At 42.0% G+C, this 18,398-nt stretch overlaps 1 protein-coding gene and 2 long non-coding RNA genes across 3 annotated transcripts; all 3 read left to right on the top strand.

The window, feature by feature from the left end:
- Positions 1 to 7,772: 7,772 nt before the first annotated feature.
- LOC121402835 lies at positions 7,773 to 8,727 on the top strand. The gene is made up of 3 exons (XR_005966803.1): positions 7,773 to 8,263; positions 8,352 to 8,424; positions 8,511 to 8,727. It is a non-coding gene; the product is annotated as an uncharacterized LOC121402835 (long non-coding RNA).
- A 1,313-nt stretch (positions 8,728 to 10,040) lies between these two features.
- On the top strand, positions 10,041 to 10,538 carry LOC121402834. The gene is made up of 3 exons (XR_005966802.1): positions 10,041 to 10,104; positions 10,199 to 10,284; positions 10,379 to 10,538. It is a non-coding gene; the product is annotated as an uncharacterized LOC121402834 (long non-coding RNA).
- Positions 10,539 to 15,251: 4,713 nt separating this feature from the next.
- LOC121402908 (extended synaptotagmin-1-like) lies at positions 15,252 to 16,943 on the top strand. The gene is made up of 3 exons (XM_041589772.1): positions 15,252 to 15,512; positions 16,378 to 16,539; positions 16,633 to 16,943. Exons 1-3 carry the CDS (start codon positions 15,414 to 15,416, stop codon positions 16,720 to 16,722), a joined length of 351 nt encoding a protein of 116 aa, XP_041445706.1. The 5' UTR covers positions 15,252 to 15,413; the 3' UTR covers positions 16,723 to 16,943.
- Positions 16,944 to 18,398: the final 1,455 nt, after the last annotated feature.

Here is an 18,398-nt window from a genome sequence, read left to right as displayed (position 1 = left end):
GAAGACTCTCGGAAGCTAGTTACTAAACTGTACAAAGCTCTGCAAAACTTGGGAATTTCCCCGTTTGCACTTGCCCGTCGCAAATGGCAGGAACTTCTGCCAGATCTGACAGATGATAGCTGGGAGGAAGCTACAAAGGCTAATTATAGCTTTCTTATATCAACTAGAGATCGGCTTATTAATTTTAAGGTCCTCCATCTCTACTATTATTCACCAGTTAGACTGCACAAGATCTTTCCAGAGAAGTCCTCAGCCTGTCCCAGGTGTCAATATCCAACAGCAGACTTCTTGCATGTTATGTGGTCATGTCCGCATATAGTCAAGTTTTGGCGGAAAATTGTTAAATGTCTCAGTGATACTTTGGAACTGCCACGGGTCCTCTCTCCTGAAGTTTGCCTTTTGGGGGTCATAGATGATCTAGCTCCAAGGGCTCATGTTAGAATATTATACCGCACATTATTGTTTTATGCTAAAAAAGCCGTAATTCTTCACTGGCTCCAGACCAAGCCTCCATCACTTATATATTGGTTGAACTTGGTTAATCGTATTCTGCCACTTATAAAACTCACATATGAGGCACGTGGTTCGGTAACTAAATTTGACAAAATTTGGGAGAGGTGGCTTGAGGTATACCCTAATCCTACTGTTATTTAAGAGTTCGGGTTTGAAGCTGTGCACTCAGGTGTAGTGAACCATCGGTGTAATTGAACTGTGCTATCATTATGACCGGATGTTAGTTACTTGCTTACCCATGTACTTTGAAATATGCTGTGTTCTTAGCTTGTCATTTGTTTAATAAAAAAAATAAACCTTTAAAAAAAAAAAAAAAAAGCCTGTGACCTCCACCGATTTTGCCATAATATGTCTCTGTGTTTTAATTGAATAGTAAAGGCACAACTTGGGGGATAGGGGGTTCCTTGGCCTATACATTTCGAACATGCCCACAAGAAGGCCAGTGTTTTTATGGACTTTCCTTGTGTACATTACATCCCAAGATAGTACAGTGGGTCACCTTACAGATTTAGGGTCTATGGCCTTGTTCAATGGTCAGCTCTATGGTTTATGGACATAGATATATGGATGTCAGTGTGAGCATTATGTTCAAGCTGTTTGTAGACGTTCCCTGTGTCTGTATTGGTTTATTCCAGACCCCCAAAAAACAATTTAATTAGTGTGTGTTGATAGGGCCCTTCGACTGAAAGCTCCACTGTGACGATATAAATAATGATAAACATTACCAAGCACTGTGTACACACACACACACACATATATATATATATATATATATATATTATATATATATATATATATATATATATTATATTGTCTCTCTAACAGGGAGATCTGTTTAGTTACTGTCTTGTCCCTTATTAACTCTATTCAGGCACCTTACACTGGCTTTGCAGGAACTCTGAAGCATGTGGGTAAGACAGTGAACCAGAGCACAGGCACACACAGGAATTGATCTTGTAGAGAATAACTTTTACTAAGAGTTAACACAGCAAATATAACAGCACACTGTAAAATGGTGGCTTAGTCTTTCTTAACACTCTCAGCACAGGAACAGGAAGAACAGAACATGTGACCAGATATGATCTGTCCTACATTTCTGTGGTTGGGCAAAATGACGGGCAAAAAGGAAAAAAAAATAAATAAAAAGGGCGCTGGGGAGGGAAACCTGTAGCCCCTTAATATGCGCTGGATGAGAGGAGGTTATGAGACGTAGATGCGATTCTGGTGCAGCGAAGGGAAAATGGCCGCTGTTGTTTATCAGGTTTATCCAAGGAAAGATAGCCACGCCCAAAACATCCTTTAGCCCAACCCTTTGGGTGTAACACTGTGTACAAAGATATTCGATGAAACTTGATGGGGCTTCAACCACAATCTGAGCAATTTTACTGAATGCAAATTACAGATATTCCACTCACAAACTTCTCTCAAAAACTGCACAAGCTACACACAACTTCCTGCTTCCTACTCCTGCCAAAATATTTCTCTCCTTTTTATAAGGTAGAGACTCATTAATTCCAGCTCCTAACTGCCCGCGACCCAGTAAAAGTACTGCCCCTGTTATTGTCCTTATCTGTTGTGTTCAGAGAATTGTGGGAGGCACATACCTACCCCCCAGACTCTTTTCAGTCACTTGTCTTGTCCTTGAATAAAAGGCACCATCTAGTGCTTCCAATCCCTGTTTCTGTAGGAAAATGAGTGAGAGCAGACAGTAACCCTTCCAACACTTTCCTTTTGTCTCTGTCTCTATATATTAGTAGCGGAAGGAGGCTGGTTTGGGCATGTTGTGCCAGTGACTTTCTTTGGGTCACTTTTCCTGAAGTTTAACTTGGCGGTTTGGCCCAAGGAAATGATTCCCTGTGGGAAGTCTGTATCAGGAATTGGGTATTGCCTTTTGTAGGAACATGGTTTCAAGGCCCTGTAGAAATGAAAGACATTTCCGGAAGTACCATTGTATCCCAGGGTGATCAGTGACTATTTTGTGTTTCTCTCACTTTGAGGAGTGTGTTGTGTGACATCCTTACAGAGAAAGCTTCGCTATGCTATGGCAGAGACCTCCCCTAAGTCTTTGCAACTGTTGGCTTTCACCATCCAAGGGAAACTCTAGTGTCCGGGGCAACTTAAATTATCTTAGTTCTGGCAAGCAAAAATTGCCCTGGGGGGGGGGGGAAAAAAGGGTGTGAAGAGGAAGAGGGACCACAGGACACTTTCGGTGGTCCAGTTGCCCTGTGACTAGAGCACGTGTATGGTCAGTTAGCCAGCAGCATCTTACAGTTCCGCCCTGAAAAACTTGACCTATAACAGAAGTCAGCCCATGGCGATTTCTGTCAGGCAACATCTACTGGACCGTGAGACGCCTTTACATTATCATTGCCCGGCACACGCGTAACCAGAATCTGGCAGCCAGAAAGCCGGCGCCAACCCAGCCAGGGCACATAAAGCTGGGCACGGCGCCGGCGAGTGCGTGCTCCGAGAACGCATTCCCAAAGTGCGCTCGACGCGCGCATGCGCCAAAGGTGTGCTGGAGCGCAGAAAGCGCATTTATTACCATAAAAAATCATGCAGTCGGGGAGAGACGGGCCGGGACAATGGGGTATGGCGTCAGAGGAGGTACGTGCCTGGCGCCCCTCCATGCTTTGCGCCCTAGGCACTGCCTACTCTGCTAGCCCGCTAGTTGTCGGCCCTGCTGGCAGCATGGGTGCAGGAGAAATCCTTTGGCTTTTCTGGTACTACTCTGATAACTTGTTAAGCGGCAACTCTGGCTCAGTTGAGTCTTCCTGAGGAGAAATGAGGATAAGAAGGTCTTAGCTACATGAAAAGCGATGGCGATGGGCGATGGGAATGAATCTTATTTTGTTTCTCCATGGCATTTCTGGAAGGGGTGGGGGAGCTTTAGATATTGTTTTTGTGTATGGGGTGTAAAGGCCCATATGGACAAAAAGCAAGAACATTTTGCAAGTTTTAGGCTGTGAAATTGTGGTTTTGGTCTATTGGCCTATGGGACAGAGGGAATGGACGTCTGCGGGCAGGAGAGGTTAATGGGTGGGGTTGGTTGGTTTTCTGATATGTTAACGTTTTTGATTAATGATAAGTGCATTTTATAATAATAAACAAATTCTAAACTATTAAGTACATCAATCCTATTTCTATTATGTACTCAGAAAGTGGATAGAAAATTACATCATGCCCATTCAGCGTTCACATATTTGTATATATTTGGCCAGCTGTTTACCCTCCAGATGCTGAGTTTCCAGCCGATCTCCAAGCCCACCTGAACTTGCTTAAAATGATCTTTCAAAGACTCTTTTAACAAGGAGTCTATATGTTTCTCTCCTTGTCTGTATGGGTTTCCAAGTTATCCTCCAACCTTCCCAAAAGTAATACAGGCAGGTTAATTTGCATCCTGATAAAACCAGCGCGCCAGGGCTGTTATAAGGGCCTAGTTGCAGCTCTACTGGGAAGGACCATGCCGATCCCGATTACCACATTTATCAAGAGAATATGTCAATCTCGATAAAACCCAAATGCCGTGGGATTTCATCCTGTGCCAAAAATATTCTAGAACTCAGATTAAGAAGTTATTCTTATTGTTTCAGCATGGAAAGCACCAGACGGCTCCCATACAACGGTGCGAATGTTGAATTTAATAGGAGACATTTGAACAGAGGCAAAGCACCATACCCATAATGCCACAGCAGCCCCTTCAAAAAATGCCTGCATATAATAAGCAAGGCTCGTCAAAGTTACAGTAAACCCTTTTAGCTATACAAACGATGTTTAATTGTTTATTACAGGGTACAGAGATGCTAACGCAACTTCCTCTGTCGGCACCCGTTCCTGAATTCTCACATTTTGAGTCCTCCAGCAAAACCCTAGATTAAGCTGACTGAAAACAAAAGGACTTCAATGAATGTGACCGTGGCCATGAGGCGCGTCATAAATCTCCAGGGCTGTATATTTCAAGTTTAATATAAGCTTTTCCCATTCAATAACTGATATCTCTACTGGGGCTTTACTCGCCCTTTGATTGTTGTAATTAGAAGCAAATAAAGAAGCAAACAGAGCTTATTTTGTATTAAATGGCGTCAGAATAGTGACGTATGGCTTTCCTACACATATTTGTCTTGTTCCCTATACATTATTAACTGCAATTTTATTATTTGGCCGAGTATGCAGAGATGGATACTAAAGCCTACAGACCTGGGTGAGAACATATTAACCAAGCTGTAACCCCTTATACCAGGCAATCCTCCTTACAGATTTATGCAATTTGACTGATTTTCTATATCAGTCCATAGTCCTCCTGCCAGGGTCCATGGGGTATACAGTGGCACCCCTAGTCCCCCAGTCGTTCTCCACTGTAGGATAGGATTTAAAATACCATATGTCTGAAAGGTCTTCCTTCATCTAGGTATCATAGTATAGAGTCTAAAGCACCTTTTTCGGCATCTATAAGCTAATGATGTAGAGAGTGATATTGCTGTGACAATTACAATTTTGTTTTTTAATTTTTTTATTATTTTGCAGTTTTTGAGACATTTAAGCTTTTATTCAGCAGCTCTCCCGGTTTTAAATCTGAGTTGCTAGGGTCCAAATTACCCCTAGCAACCATGCACATGATTTGAATAAGAGACTGGAATTATGACATCCCATGAATGCAAATGGCAACTGCTGACTCCAGAATCAAGGCAAAATGGTGACTCCCAATGGAACAGTGAACTCCAGCATCAATGGCACAGTCAATCCCCAGAATGCCATAGGGCCGGCAGCAGGTACATAGGGCAAATGTACAATAAGTCAAAGGATTACCAGCAATGCTGTGACGATCGAAGCGATCGAAGGAAAAATCGTTTGATCGATACGATTGAAATCCTTCGAATTGAACATTTGAAAGATTTCTTCGATCAGAAAAAGCCTTAGAAAACTTATAGGGAACGGTTCCATAGGCATAAACATTGTAGCTCGGTAGTTTAAAAGTGGTGAAGTATGTCACACCGAAAGATTTTTTTAAGGAGAACAAGATAACTTTCGACTATCCGAATAGTCAGACACGATTTTTTCAGTTCGAAATCGAAGTCGTAGTCGAAGTACCATATTCGATGGTCGAGGGAGTACAAAAAAAACACCTTCGGAAATTACAAACGTTTTTTATAACTTGAATCCTTACACTGAGCTTAGTAAAGTGGCCCGATAGTCTACTAAGACATCAATTGTAAATGTAAAACATTAAATAAACCCAACAACAGCTGGTTTGGTTTTGCCAATAAAGGATTAATTATTCTTAGTTGGGAATATAAGTACAAAGGGACTGTTTAATTTCACAGAGAAAAAGCAAATTGTTGTTTAAAATTGGATTTTGGATAAGAGAGTTATGGGAGAGGGCTTTCCATAATTCAGAGCTGTCCTGGAGAACGGGTTTCCAGAATAACGAAATCCCTACCTGTATGGTGTAGAGATTATATTCGGAGACAATTGGGTTTTCATTTTTTATTAAATTGGTGGTTTTTGAGTGGATTTACGTTTTATTCAGCAGCATCCCTATCAGTTCGCAGTTTCAGCAATCGGTTGCAGGGTCCAATATAACTGCAACCAGCATTGATTTGATGAGAGGCTGGAATATAATAGGAGAGGCCTGAAGTAGAGCAGAGGAGTAAAAAAAGTAGGGCAGTAATAATAAAGTGTGTAGAGCTTACAGAGGATTTGTTTATTTAGATGGGGTTCAGCGACCACGTTTGAAAACTTGAAGAGTCCCTGTAAACAGGTAAGCAACGCATGGCGGAGGTAAAAGGGGGGGGGTGAGGCAGATCAGGCCATGGGTGACATTTGATTAGCACGCCCCAGCAGGAAAACTTGCCACACCCCAGTCCCTGAACCTGGTAATAGTAGCACTAGTGATGGCCGAATTTGTCCCGTTTCCCTTCACGCAAGAAAGAAAATCGGATACAGAAATTTGCAAAATCGAAATATTTCCTCTGGGAGATGTTATATGGTCACAACAACTGTGGCACGAGAGTAAGGGTGTCCATTTAGTAAAGGCAACTAGTAGCTGTTAGTCAGAGTTGTTTTCGTTTCACCACTGGAAGGTCCCACCGAGAAATCACTGGAGGAAAGTCTGGGTTAGACAAAAAAACAGCTGTTTAAGATGGAGAAACAAACTTAATAAGAGCCAAATCTGAGAGAATTTGACACAGAACATCCCTTGAGGAAAGTTTGGTTAGACAATCCGAGAGAATGTGACAATAAATTGGTGTGCCCTTATTTATAGAGGGAAGTTGTTTTTAGAACATAGGGGGGGAATGAATGCCCATTTAGGGATGAAATGGGGTTATGCAAGCCCCTTCCCCGTAAGGTGCAGCCCTTCTTAAGCCTCCCCCACCCCATTTCCCAGTAGCCCAGGTAAGACAATGAAGGGGGGAAAAGTGGGCGGGTTGGGGTGGAAACATGAGGAGAGCGTGAGCAGGCAGGGGTTTTAAGAGGATGTTGGTTTGTGAGAGTTATACGTATTTGTTTTTTTGTTTTCCCACCTCCCTCTGGTACGACGGATCCAGTCGAAGAACAAGGTGCTTCCAGGGTTGTTACAACCGATGGCCTGGATGGGGTCAGGAAGGAATTTTTCTCGATAGCACTATATTGGCTGAAAGTGAATAGCAAGGCATAAGACTTTCATGTGGGCGGCCCACACAAGCGGGAGGGTTTCAGGCCGATGCTTTCCTCTATAGTTACGCCAGTGGCCTATACTACGGGGGAGCAGGTGGTGCGATTGTACAGGACGCCGCACCCCCGCAGGGCCCCGCAGATCGCGCCCTGCTAGCAAGCCGCTGTAGTCGGCTGGAGCGAAGAGAAAATCGGCAGATGTAGTTGTTTACCAGTTGCTTCTCGAGTTGTTTCAAGGCTAGCAGAGGAAAGAAGAAGGAGCTCGCTCCGATTCTTTTCTGTATAGTGTGAAATTGATTCAAAATTTTTTCCCTTTCTTTTTTTTTTAAAACTTTTTATACTCCTTTTTTCTATGATGTTGTTGAAAAACTTAACTCAAACTGTTTTTGTCTCCAAAAACAGTAAGGCTCCCGTGTTCTCTGCTTAAAGGGGTAGACATTTCAATTGTTTGTATTGAAGAATATAATTTTATTGTTACTGTTACTTTTTATTATTTATCAATTCATGTTTAATTTGCATATGCAAATGAAGATTCGCATTTGGTTCTGTCTGGCAGAAGGATTCGGCTGAATCCAAATCCTGCTGAAAAAGGCCGAATCCTGGCCGAATCTTGATCGAATCCTGGATTCAGTGCATCCCTACTTAAAATAGACTTGGTTTATTATGGAGCAAAAATTTTAACTTTTAAATACAATAATGGAACATGAACGTAACATGCTTCTTCCTCTCTGTTCCTGAAGGTTCCACGTGAAGACTTTGAGAAAATCGAGTCCCTGAATGTGGTAAGTTTTACAACTTTTTTCAATGGCAGATTGTTGAGGACATATGGCATCTTCTTTCCAAATACGTGGAAAAGATGATTCGAGAGAGGATTCAGCCTGACATACGCGCCAAAAGCAATTATCTTGCCTCGTTCCGTTTCATCAATATCGATTTTGGCACGAAGGTAATGATCTCTTTCTGTACTTGGGTTATTCCTCTTCTTGTAAATAGATTTCTTGTAACACCCCAATCTTTATGCTCAGCCCCCACAGGTAAAGTCTTGGAAAACTCATGCGGATCCAGAAAAAAAGCAAATAATGTTGGATCTCGATATCAGGTACATTTCAACCCCCCTTTTTTCTATTTCCTTTGCCCACTCTGAAATGTCCCTTCCTTACATAATTGTCTTTTGCTCCTTTTTTCAGTTATAATGCCGACATAAAGGTGGATGCTGGTTTTACGGAAAAAACCCCCATAGCCGGCATCAAATCTATAAAGGTGAGCCTACCAGTCTTATATCGCGTACGTTAGCTGCTTCCTTTGCATTTATTATATATATATAAACATTACTTTCTCTTTTGCAGCTGGAGGGAATCTTGCGGGTAATTTTGGCACCGCTGATAGAGGACTCACCCATATTTGGAGCACTGACCGTTTATTTCCCTCACCGTCCGGTAAGTTAAGATTTGGAGCTGGTTCGATGAAGGTAGAATTCATATGTAGTTAGGAAACCGTAGATATTTCTAGTTCTGTAGTCTGAACTCTTCAATGTGACTGTGCATTTATTGCAGGTATTGGAACTACAATGGACCGGGATTTGCCCACCTACTGAATATTCCTGGACTTCAGTAAGTTGACTTATATGTAGCTCATACTCTGCCCTTCCTTTCCCAGCTATTGCTTTGTGTTTTAATCAAAACGTTATTGGCTTTATTCCTCTCCCAATTCCCTACCTGCTCTATCTAGCTTATTTGTACATTGGAATAACATACATATTTTCCTTTTCCCATCTCCTTCAGAACGCTGTCGGAAAAAGAGCTTATGAACCAAATCGGACAGATCATCATTGCGCCGCAGCATTTCAGCCATCCCCTTGCAGCCAGATTTGATTTGGCTAAGGCTGCAGTTTTTAAGAACCCAGGATAAGGCCTAGTTTGTATTTTATAGCCTTCCTGCTTCCCTGTAGAGAGTCAAAGGGGCAAATTCACTAAGATTCGTTGTTGCGCCAGTGTCCGCTGTCGCCGCACTTTGCCAGGCGTATTTTTGCCAGCGCTACGCAATTCACTAAAATCCGAAGTTGCGCTCAGGGGAAGCTTAAGGTTGCGAAGATGCGCTACCGTTAATTCGCCAAGCAAAGCAAAGTTACAACTAGCGATGCTTAATTTGCATACGGCGCCAAATTGAAGTTACAATGGAGGTATATGTAGCAGCACTACACAAGCCTGGGAAACCTTCAAAACAGCCAAATAAAATTTTTTATTTTGCCCTACACATGTGCCCACTGTATAGTTTAAGGTGCCATGAGTTAGGAAATGTAGGGGGGAGGAGGGTAGCCCCAAAAAACAATTTCAATCTTTTCAGCCTATCACCCATAATATATAGAAAAAACGCCAGTGTTTTTTGGGACTTAGAAAAATGTTTAACTTGTTTTGAAGCAATTCCTATCTACTCTATTGCACTCGCCTGCTCTGAGGTGGCGAAGGAAGTCTGGGTAAAAGGTAGCGTTCAGAATAATTTGCGCGTCAGTGGAATTTGCGTAGTTACGTCCGTTGTGCAAATTCGCCAGGCATAAGGGTGCGAAGTAACACTAGGCGAATTTACGCCAGCGTCTGTTAGCAGATTGGCAAATTAACGAAAATGCGCTACGCTAGCGCATTCCACGCTGGCGTTAGGCACCTTTGTCGTTTAGTGAATTTGCCCCTTTAAAGAGTGAACGTTTAATTTTGAAAACTAAGAGAGTCTACGTTGAAGCTCTTTTCTCTTATACATTTTTGCCTTTTTCACTTTAATTTTAGAATGCGATTCGTATCCGAGTCATAGAAGCCAAAAACATTGTTGCCAAGGAAATTTTAATCAAATCGTCGAAACCTTATGTTGTGATATGCGGAGGAGGAAACAACAGCAAAGACAAGGGTGATACACAAGAACTTGAATCCAAAGTGGAATGAGACCTTTGAGGTATCCGCATCACATACCCAGATATTTATCTGTACAGTAAGTTCAGTAGATTGCATCTTAGATATTATAACCACATTTCTCGTTTTATCCTTAGATATTATATTCTGACCTCCCAGATTAGGAGATAGAATTTAATCTCATCTCTGACAAAGGTGTTAAGATAAACCAGCAATTGGGCAGGTGAGTATGTCCATATGTGACCCTATAATAACAATAAGCAGCTGTAGAATCTGTAGATACAGTTTCCTAACTATTTTTCATTTCCCATATCTAGTTGCAGAATTAGAATTAAAGAGGTGCCAGAGAGAGGATTCATAGACAAGGTAAGTGTAGCCAGTCATGTTGATATATAATGATAATAATAGTAATACTAATAATACAAAGCTTTCTGAGGCATCTGACTATGTTTTTTTACTTTACTATTTTAGTGGATAGATTTGGGAGAACGTAAAGTCTGGCCAGCTTCATATCAAGGTGACACGTCTCAGGCTACTTTCAGACGCCAACCCAACTGGAAGAGGTAAAGTCTCTGTTCCTTTACGCTGGCTGCCGTGGAGATACGTTGTAATGTTTTGTTGGTGCATTCAAATTTTTTTTTGTTTTTCCAGGTGCTGAAAATAAACGAACAATCTTGGCCAAAAAGAGATAATGAGATTGCTTCAGCCGTTCTGTACACCTATATTGAAAAAGGAGAGGGTCTGCCTGTTCTACAAGTGAGTCAGATTAAAAGTCCCTCTAACTGCCATTCCTGTCCCTACTGCCTGTTATTGAGGTCCTTTTTAATCTCGAATATTTAAGATATAATAGGTGTAAAATATCTCCCAACACCAAGTTGAAAGTTTCCCTTTTTCCCATTATACACCATTATTGAACGACATCTTTTCTTGTCCAACAGATGAAGAAGGACAATCTGAAAGCGTTAGCTGTCGTGCAGGTTGGCGTTGAAGACAATGTAAAGAAGTTTGGAGTAAGTATTAGAATAACTGTCCAAATATGTGTTACTTATGGAGGAAGGGGAGGCGCTGATTGACACTTCCTTGTACCCCTGTGAAAATATCTGTTTCATTAATGGCCGTGCCAGATTCCATTCTGAATACATCTTATTTCTATTTACAGAGCAGAATAAATAACGGAGAAGCAGAGTGGAAAAAGAGGTTCCAGTTATTGATAAGGAACCCACTTAATGAGGAACTGAAGCTTAAGGTGAGTACAAATGGGCTTTTCTTACGGCTGCTGTTGTACCCATGTAGGGTGCTGTGTTGTGTTTCTTTGCTTTCTGACCCACTTATGACCGGTATTTTCACAGGTTCACAATGAACACAATAAGCCCATCGGAAGTATTACCGTGCGCCTATCTCGCCTTCTGGCTGCTTCGGAAATGACCTTGCAGGACTGGCTGCCCCTGGAATCAACTGAACAGAATAGTGAAATCCGGGTGAAATTACAATTGAGGGTAAGTGGTATACACTCTATTGTGTTAATATCATCTGTGCTAGAATATTTTCAGCTTTAAAAGACACTGGCATAAACAGTAACAGGGGGGAGGCAGGCCCGGGTGCAGACTGCAGCCTCCATCCGGAATCGTTTTTTTCAACGTTTTTTCGCCGGCACAAACTGCAGGCGGGCTCACAGAGCGGGCCCTGCTAGAATTGCACCCACTGCTCCCCCGGTAGTTCAGTCACTGGCCATTAAAGAAATTGTCTCATATGTATATTGATCCAGTGTTATGTGTTTCCCCTTAGATTTTGACCCCTGATGTTGGAGCTCCATCACCTCAAAGAAAGACCAAGGCTCAATTTTTCAAACCACGGACCAAAGTCAAGAAGCACTGATCGTTCTTAGCCAGAAGTCATTCTTTCTGAGAATTTCACCACCAACATTAGCTCCTCTTGGGGAATGTTAAACTGGTCACGCAATTATTGCACTGAGAGTAAGGGTGTCCGTTTAGTAAGGTATATATTGTAGTCAGGTTGTTTTGTTCCCACCCCTGGAAGGTCCCACCAGAAATCCCCGGAGGAAAGTCTGGGTTAGAGGAGGAACTTAGAAGACTAGGTTTCATCTCCTACATGAATAATTAATTCAACTACCCTGATGTAGCCTCTCTTCACCCTTTGGCATCAGTTTAAGCTGTGAGCCATGCAAGTACTTTTGGGGCAGAGGAGAAGGAAGAGGACATCAAAGATGTCCATAAAGCAAGCCAACATTGAACTTTTGTATTACAAATAGAAGATATTTTGTTCTTGTAACATTTAAATGCCTATGAATGTCAACTGGAATGTCAACAGGCTCCCACCAGTCTGTAGAGGACGAACGAGGAAGAGGAGGACTTAACATAAACATCAATGCTGCTACCTAAGGCCACAACTTACCCTCTATGTGTCAGTACCTTCTAGGTTGCACCCTCATGGTCCCTGACCTTTGGCCTGACTTCTCATGATGGAACATCTACTGTCTGTCTTGCTTATCCGTTATTAAGATCAAAGCTAACTCGCAGGTCTCCTTCCCATGGTTGGACAAATTTCAAATCCTTTTTTAGGAGTTAAATGGAACATATGGTCATACAGGATCTAGTATTCAAGGCAAATTAGCTTTTAAGAGACTTAGTGCAGTATTGTATTTGAAGAAATCTAAATATTTCCTCTTGGGGAATGTTATACTGGTCACACAACTGTTGCACTGAGAGTAAGGGTGTCCATTTAGTAAGGGAATATACTGTAGTCAGGTTGTTTTGTTTTCAGAAATCACTGGAGGAAAGTCTGGGTTAGACAAAAAACAGCTGGTTTAGATGGAGAAACAAACTTATAAGGCCAAATCTGTGCCGTATCTTGAGAGAATTTGGCAGAAATCCCTAGAGGAAAGTCTGGGTTAGACAAACCCTGAAAGAATGTGACAATATTGGGTGTGCCCTTATTTATAGAGGGAAGCGTTTAGAACATAAGGGGGGATGAAGCCCGTTTAGGGATGAAATGGGGTTATGCAAGGCCCCTTTCCCCGTAAGGTGCAGCCCTTTTAGCCTCCCCCACCCCATTCCCAGCTAGCCCCCAGGTAAGAACAAAGGAAAGGGGGAAAAAAGTGGGCGGGTTGGGGGTGGAAACAGAGGAGGAGCATTGAGCAGGGCAGGGGTTTTAAGAGGATGTGGTTTGTGAAGAGTTCATACGTATTTGTTTTTTGTTTCCCACCCTCCCTCTCTAGGTAAGACGGATCCAGTCGAGAAAAAGGTGCTCCAGGGTTGTTACGACCGATCGCCTGGATGGGGTCAGGCAGACTTTCATGTGGGGCCACACAAGCGGGGGGTTTCAGGCCGGATGCTTCCTCTATAGTTACGCCCAGTGGCATAACTACCGGGGGAGCAGGGGGTGCGATTGTACCAGGACCCGCACTCCCGCAGGGCCCCCCCGGCAGATCGCGCCCTGCTGCAGCCGACTGTAGTCGGCTGGTGCCGAAGAGAAAATCGGCAGATGTAGTTGTTTACCAGTTGCTTTCGAGTCATTTCGAGGCTAGCAGAGGAAGAAGAAGGAGCTTCCTCCCGATTTCTTTTTCTGTATAGTGTGAAATTGATTCAAATTTTTTTCCTTTTTTTTTTTTTAACTTCTTTTTCTAATGATGTTTGAAAAACTCCAAACTTTTTTTAGACCCATTTTTGCAGATTTAATATATATCCTGTCCCTGTCGGCTTCTTTTTAGGAAACCAACGCATTAAAATAGGATATGTTATAGTAGGAATTCTGATATGGAAGCGTTACAGGATCTGGAAGAAAAACCGCCGTCCCACTGAAAAGACAGAGGATGAACCGAAAGAACAAAAAAAGTCTCCAAAAACAGTAAGGCTCCCGTGTTCTCTGCTTAAAGGGGTAGACATTTCAATTGTTTGTATTGAAGAATATAATTTTATTGTTACTGTTCCTTTTTATTATTTATCAATTCATGTTTAATTTGCATTTGCAAATTAAGATTCGCATTTGGTTCTGCCCGGCAGAAGGATTCGGCTGAATCCAAATCCTGCTGAAAAAGGCCGAATCCGGGCCGAATCCCGATCGAATCCTGGATTCAGTGCATCCCTACTTAAAATAGACTTGGTTTATTATGGAGCAAAAATGTAAACTTTTAAATACAATAATGGAACATGAACCGTAACACGCTTCTTCCTCTCTGTTCCTGCAGGTTCCACATGAAGACTTTGAGAAAATCGAGTCCCTGAATGTGGTAAGTTTTATATATATTTATTTACACTTTATTCTTTGTCACTGGATGATTGTACATGGGAAATTTGGGCATGCATGGGTATGTATGTGTCTAAATCTCTAACCTCTGCCTTTTCAATTTTTTTCAATGGCAGATTGTTGAGAACATATGGCATCTTCTTTCCAAATACGTGGAAACGATGATTCGAGAGAGGATTCAGCCTGACAAAGCAATTATCTTGCCTCGTTCCGTTTCATCAATGTCGATTTTGGCAAGAAGGTAATGATCTCTTTCTGTACTTGGGTTATTCCTCTTCTTGTAAATAGATTTCTTGTAACACCCCAATCTTTATGCTCAGCCCCCACAGATAAAGTCTTGGAAAACTCATGCGGATCCAGAAAAAAAGCAAATAATGTTGGATCTCGATATCAGGTACATTTCAAACCCCCCTTTTTTCTATTTCCTTTGCCCACTCTGAAATGTCCCTTCCTTACATAATTGTCTTTTCCTCCTTTTTTCAGTTATAATGCCGACATAAAGGTGGATGCTGGTTTTACGGAAAAAACCCAGATAGCCGGCATCAAATCTATAAAGGTGAGCCTACCAGTCTTATATCGCGTACGTTAGCTGCTTCCTTTGCATTTATTACATATATAAACATTACTTTCTCTTTTGCAGCTGGAGGGAATCTTGCGGGTAATTTTGGCACCGCTGATGGAGGACTCACCCATATTTGGAGCACTGACCGTTTATTTCCCTCACCGTCCGGTAAGTCAATAAGATTTGGAGCTGAAGGTAGAATTCATATGTAGTTAGGAAACCGTCGATATTTCTAGTTCTGTAGTCTGAACTCTTCAATGTGACTGTGCATTTATTGCAGGTATTGGAACTACAATGGACCGGATTTGCCCACCTACTGAATATTACTGGACTTCAGTAAGTTGACATATGTATTCATACTCTGCCCTTCCTTTCCCAGCTATTGCTTTTGTCTTTAATCAAAAACGTTATTGCGCTTTATTCCTCTCCCAATTCCCTACCTGCTCTATCTAGCTTATTTGTACATTGGAATAACATACATATTTCCTTCTCCCATCTCCTTCAGAACGCTGTTGGAAAAAGAGCTTATGAACCAAATCGGACAGATCATCATTGCGCCGCAGCATTTCAGCCATCCCCTTGCAGCCAGATTTGATTTGGCTAAGCTGCAGTTTTTAGAACCCAGGGTAAGGCCTAGTTTGTATTTTATAGCCTTCCTGCTTCCCTGTAGAGAGTCAAAGGGGCAAATTCACTAAGATTCGTTGTTGCGCCAGCGTGCGCTTCGCCGCACTTCGCCAGGCGTATTTTTGACAGCGCTACGCAAATTCACTAAAATCCGAAGTTGCGCTCAGGGGAAGCGTAAGGTTGCGAAGATGCGCTAGCGTTAATTCGCCAAGCAAAGCAAAGTTACGCTAGCGATGGTTAATTTGCATACGGGGCCAAATTCAAGTAACAATGGAGGTATATGTCGCAGCAATACACAAGCCTGGGAAACCTTCAAAACAGCAAATAAAATTTTTATTTTGCCCTACACATGTGCCCACTGTATAGTTAAGGTGCCATGAGTTAGGAAATGTAGGGGGGAAGGAGGGTAGCCCCAAAAAATTTTTTCGATCTTTTTCAACCTATCACCCATAAAAAAAGAAAAAACGCCAGTGTTTTTTTGGACTTAGAAAAATGTTTAACTTGTTTTGAAGCAATTCCTATCTACTCTATTGCACTTCGCCTGGTCTGAGGTGGCGAAGGAAGTCTGGTAAAAGGTAGCGTTCAGAATAATTTGCGAGTCAGTGAATTTGCGTAGTTACGTCCGTTGCGCAAATTCGCCAGGCGTAAGGGTGCGAAGTAACACTAGCGAATTTACGCCAGCGTCCGTTAGTGAATCGGCAAATTAACGAAAATGCGCTACGCTAGCGCATTCACGCTGGCGTTAGGCGCTTCGTCGTTTAGTGAATTTGGCCCTTTAAAGAGTGAACGTTTAATTTTGAAAACTAAGAGAGTCTACGTTGAAGCTATTTTCTCTAATACATTTTTGCCTTTTTCACTTTATTTTAGAATGCGCTTCGTATCCGAGTCATAGAAGCCAAAAACCTTGTTGCCAAGGAAATTTTAACCAAATCGTCGAACCCTTATGTTGTGATATGCGGAGGAGGAACAACAGCAAAGACAAGGGTGATACACAAGAACTTGAATCCAAAGTGGAATGAGACCTTTGAGGTATCGCATCACATACCCAGATATTTATCTGTACAGTAAGTTCAGTAGATTGCATCTTAGATATTATAACCACATTTCTCTTTTTATCCTTAGATATTATATTCTGACCTCCCAGACCAGGAGATAGAATTTAATCTCATCTCTGACAAAGGTGTTAAGATAAACCAGCAATTGGGCAGGTGAGTATGTCCATATGTGACCCTATAATAACAATAAGCAGCTGTAGAATCTGTAGATACAGTTTCTAACTATTTTTCCTTTCCCATATCTAGTTGCAGAATTAGAACTAAAGAGGTGCCAGAGAGAGGATTCATAGACAAGGTAAGTGTAGCCAGTCATGTTGATATATAATGATAATAATAGTAATACTAATAATACAAAGCTTTCTGAGGCATCTGACTATGTTTTTTACTACTTTTTTACTATTTTAGTGGATAGATTTGGAGAACGTAAAGTCTGGCCAGCTTCATATCAAGGTGACACGTCTCAGGCTACTTTCAGACCCAACCCAACTGGAAGAGGTAAAGTCTCTGTTCTTTTACGCTGGCTGCCGTGGGAATACGTTGGAATGTTTTGTTGGTGCATCAAATTTTTTTTTGGTTTTCCAGGTGCTGAAAGTAAACGAACAATCTCGGCCAAAAAGAGATAATGAGATTGCTTCAGCCGTTCTGTACACCTATATTGAAAAAGGAAGGGGTCTGCCTGTTCTACAAGTGAGTCAGATTAAAAGTCCCTCTAACTGCCATTCCTGTCCCTACTGCCTGTTATTGAGGTCCTTTTTAATCTCGAGTATTTAAGATATAATAGGTGTAAAATATCTCCCAACACCAAGTTGAAAGTTTCCCTTTTTCCCATTATACACCATTATTGATCGACATCTTTTCTTGTCCAACAGATGAAGAAGGACAATCTGAAAGCGTTAGCTGTCGTGCAGGTTGGCGTTGAAGACAATGTAAAGAAGTTTGGAGTAAGTATTAGAATAACTGTCCAAATATGTGTTACTTATGGAGGAAGGGGAGGCGCTGATTGGCACTTCCTTGTACCCTGTGAAAATATCTGTTTCATTAAATGGCCGTGCCAGATTCCATTCTGAATACGTCTTATTTCTATTTACAGAGCAGAATAAATAACGGAGAAGCAGAGTGGAAAAAGAGGTTCCAGTTCTTGATAAGGAACCCACTTAATGAGGAACTGAAGCTTAAGGTGAGTACAAATGGGCTTTTCTTACGGCTGCTGTTTTACCCATGTAGGGTGCTGTGTTGTGTTTGTTTGCTTTCTGACCCACTTATGACCGGTATTTTCACAGGTTCACAATGAACACAATAAGCCCATCGGAAGTATTACTGTGCGCCTATCTCGCCTTCTGGCTGCTTCGGAAATGACCTTGCAGGACTGGCTGCCCCTGGAATCAACTCAACAGAATAGTGAAATCCGGGTGAAATTACAATTGAGGGTAAGTGGCATACACACTCTATTGTGTTAATATCATCTGTGCTAGAATATTTTCAGCTTTAAAAGACACTGGCATAAACAGTAACAGGGGGGAGGCAGGCCCGGGTGCCGATTGCAGCCTCCATCCGGAAGCATTTTTTTCAACGTTTTTTCGCCGGGTGCAAACTGCAGGCGGGCTCACAGAGCGGGCCCTGCTAGAATTGCACCCACTGCTCCCCCGGTAGTTCAGTCACTGGCCATTAAAGAAATTGTCTCATATGTTTATATTGATCCAGTGTTATGTGTTTTCCCCTTAGATTTTGACCCCTGATGTTGGAGCTCCATCGCCTCAAGGAAAGACCAAGGCTCAATATATCAAACCACGGACCAAAGTCAAGAAGCGCTGATCGTTCTTAGCCAGAAGTCAT

This window comes from Xenopus laevis, chromosome 4L (genome assembly GCF_017654675.1).
Source record: "Xenopus laevis strain J_2021 chromosome 4L, Xenopus_laevis_v10.1, whole genome shotgun sequence".
Lineage (NCBI taxonomy): Eukaryota > Metazoa > Chordata > Amphibia > Anura > Pipidae > Xenopus > Xenopus laevis.
Note: the sequence above shows the minus strand (reverse complement) of the source record. Positions and strands in the feature narration are given on the sequence as shown.

Bases quoted from the DNA above. Each gene is read 5' to 3' on its own strand.
- LOC121402908 (XM_041589772.1), top strand. From the start codon at position 15,414: ATGAACCAAATCGGACAGATCATCATTGCGCCGCAGCATTTCAGCCAT. The intron at 15,513-16,377 runs GTAAGGCCTAGT...ACTTTATTTTAG, and splicing joins TGCAGTTTTTAGAACCCAGG to AATGCGCTTCGTATCCGAGT. The intron at 16,540-16,632 runs GTATCGCATCAC...TTTTATCCTTAG, and splicing joins AGTGGAATGAGACCTTTGAG to ATATTATATTCTGACCTCCC.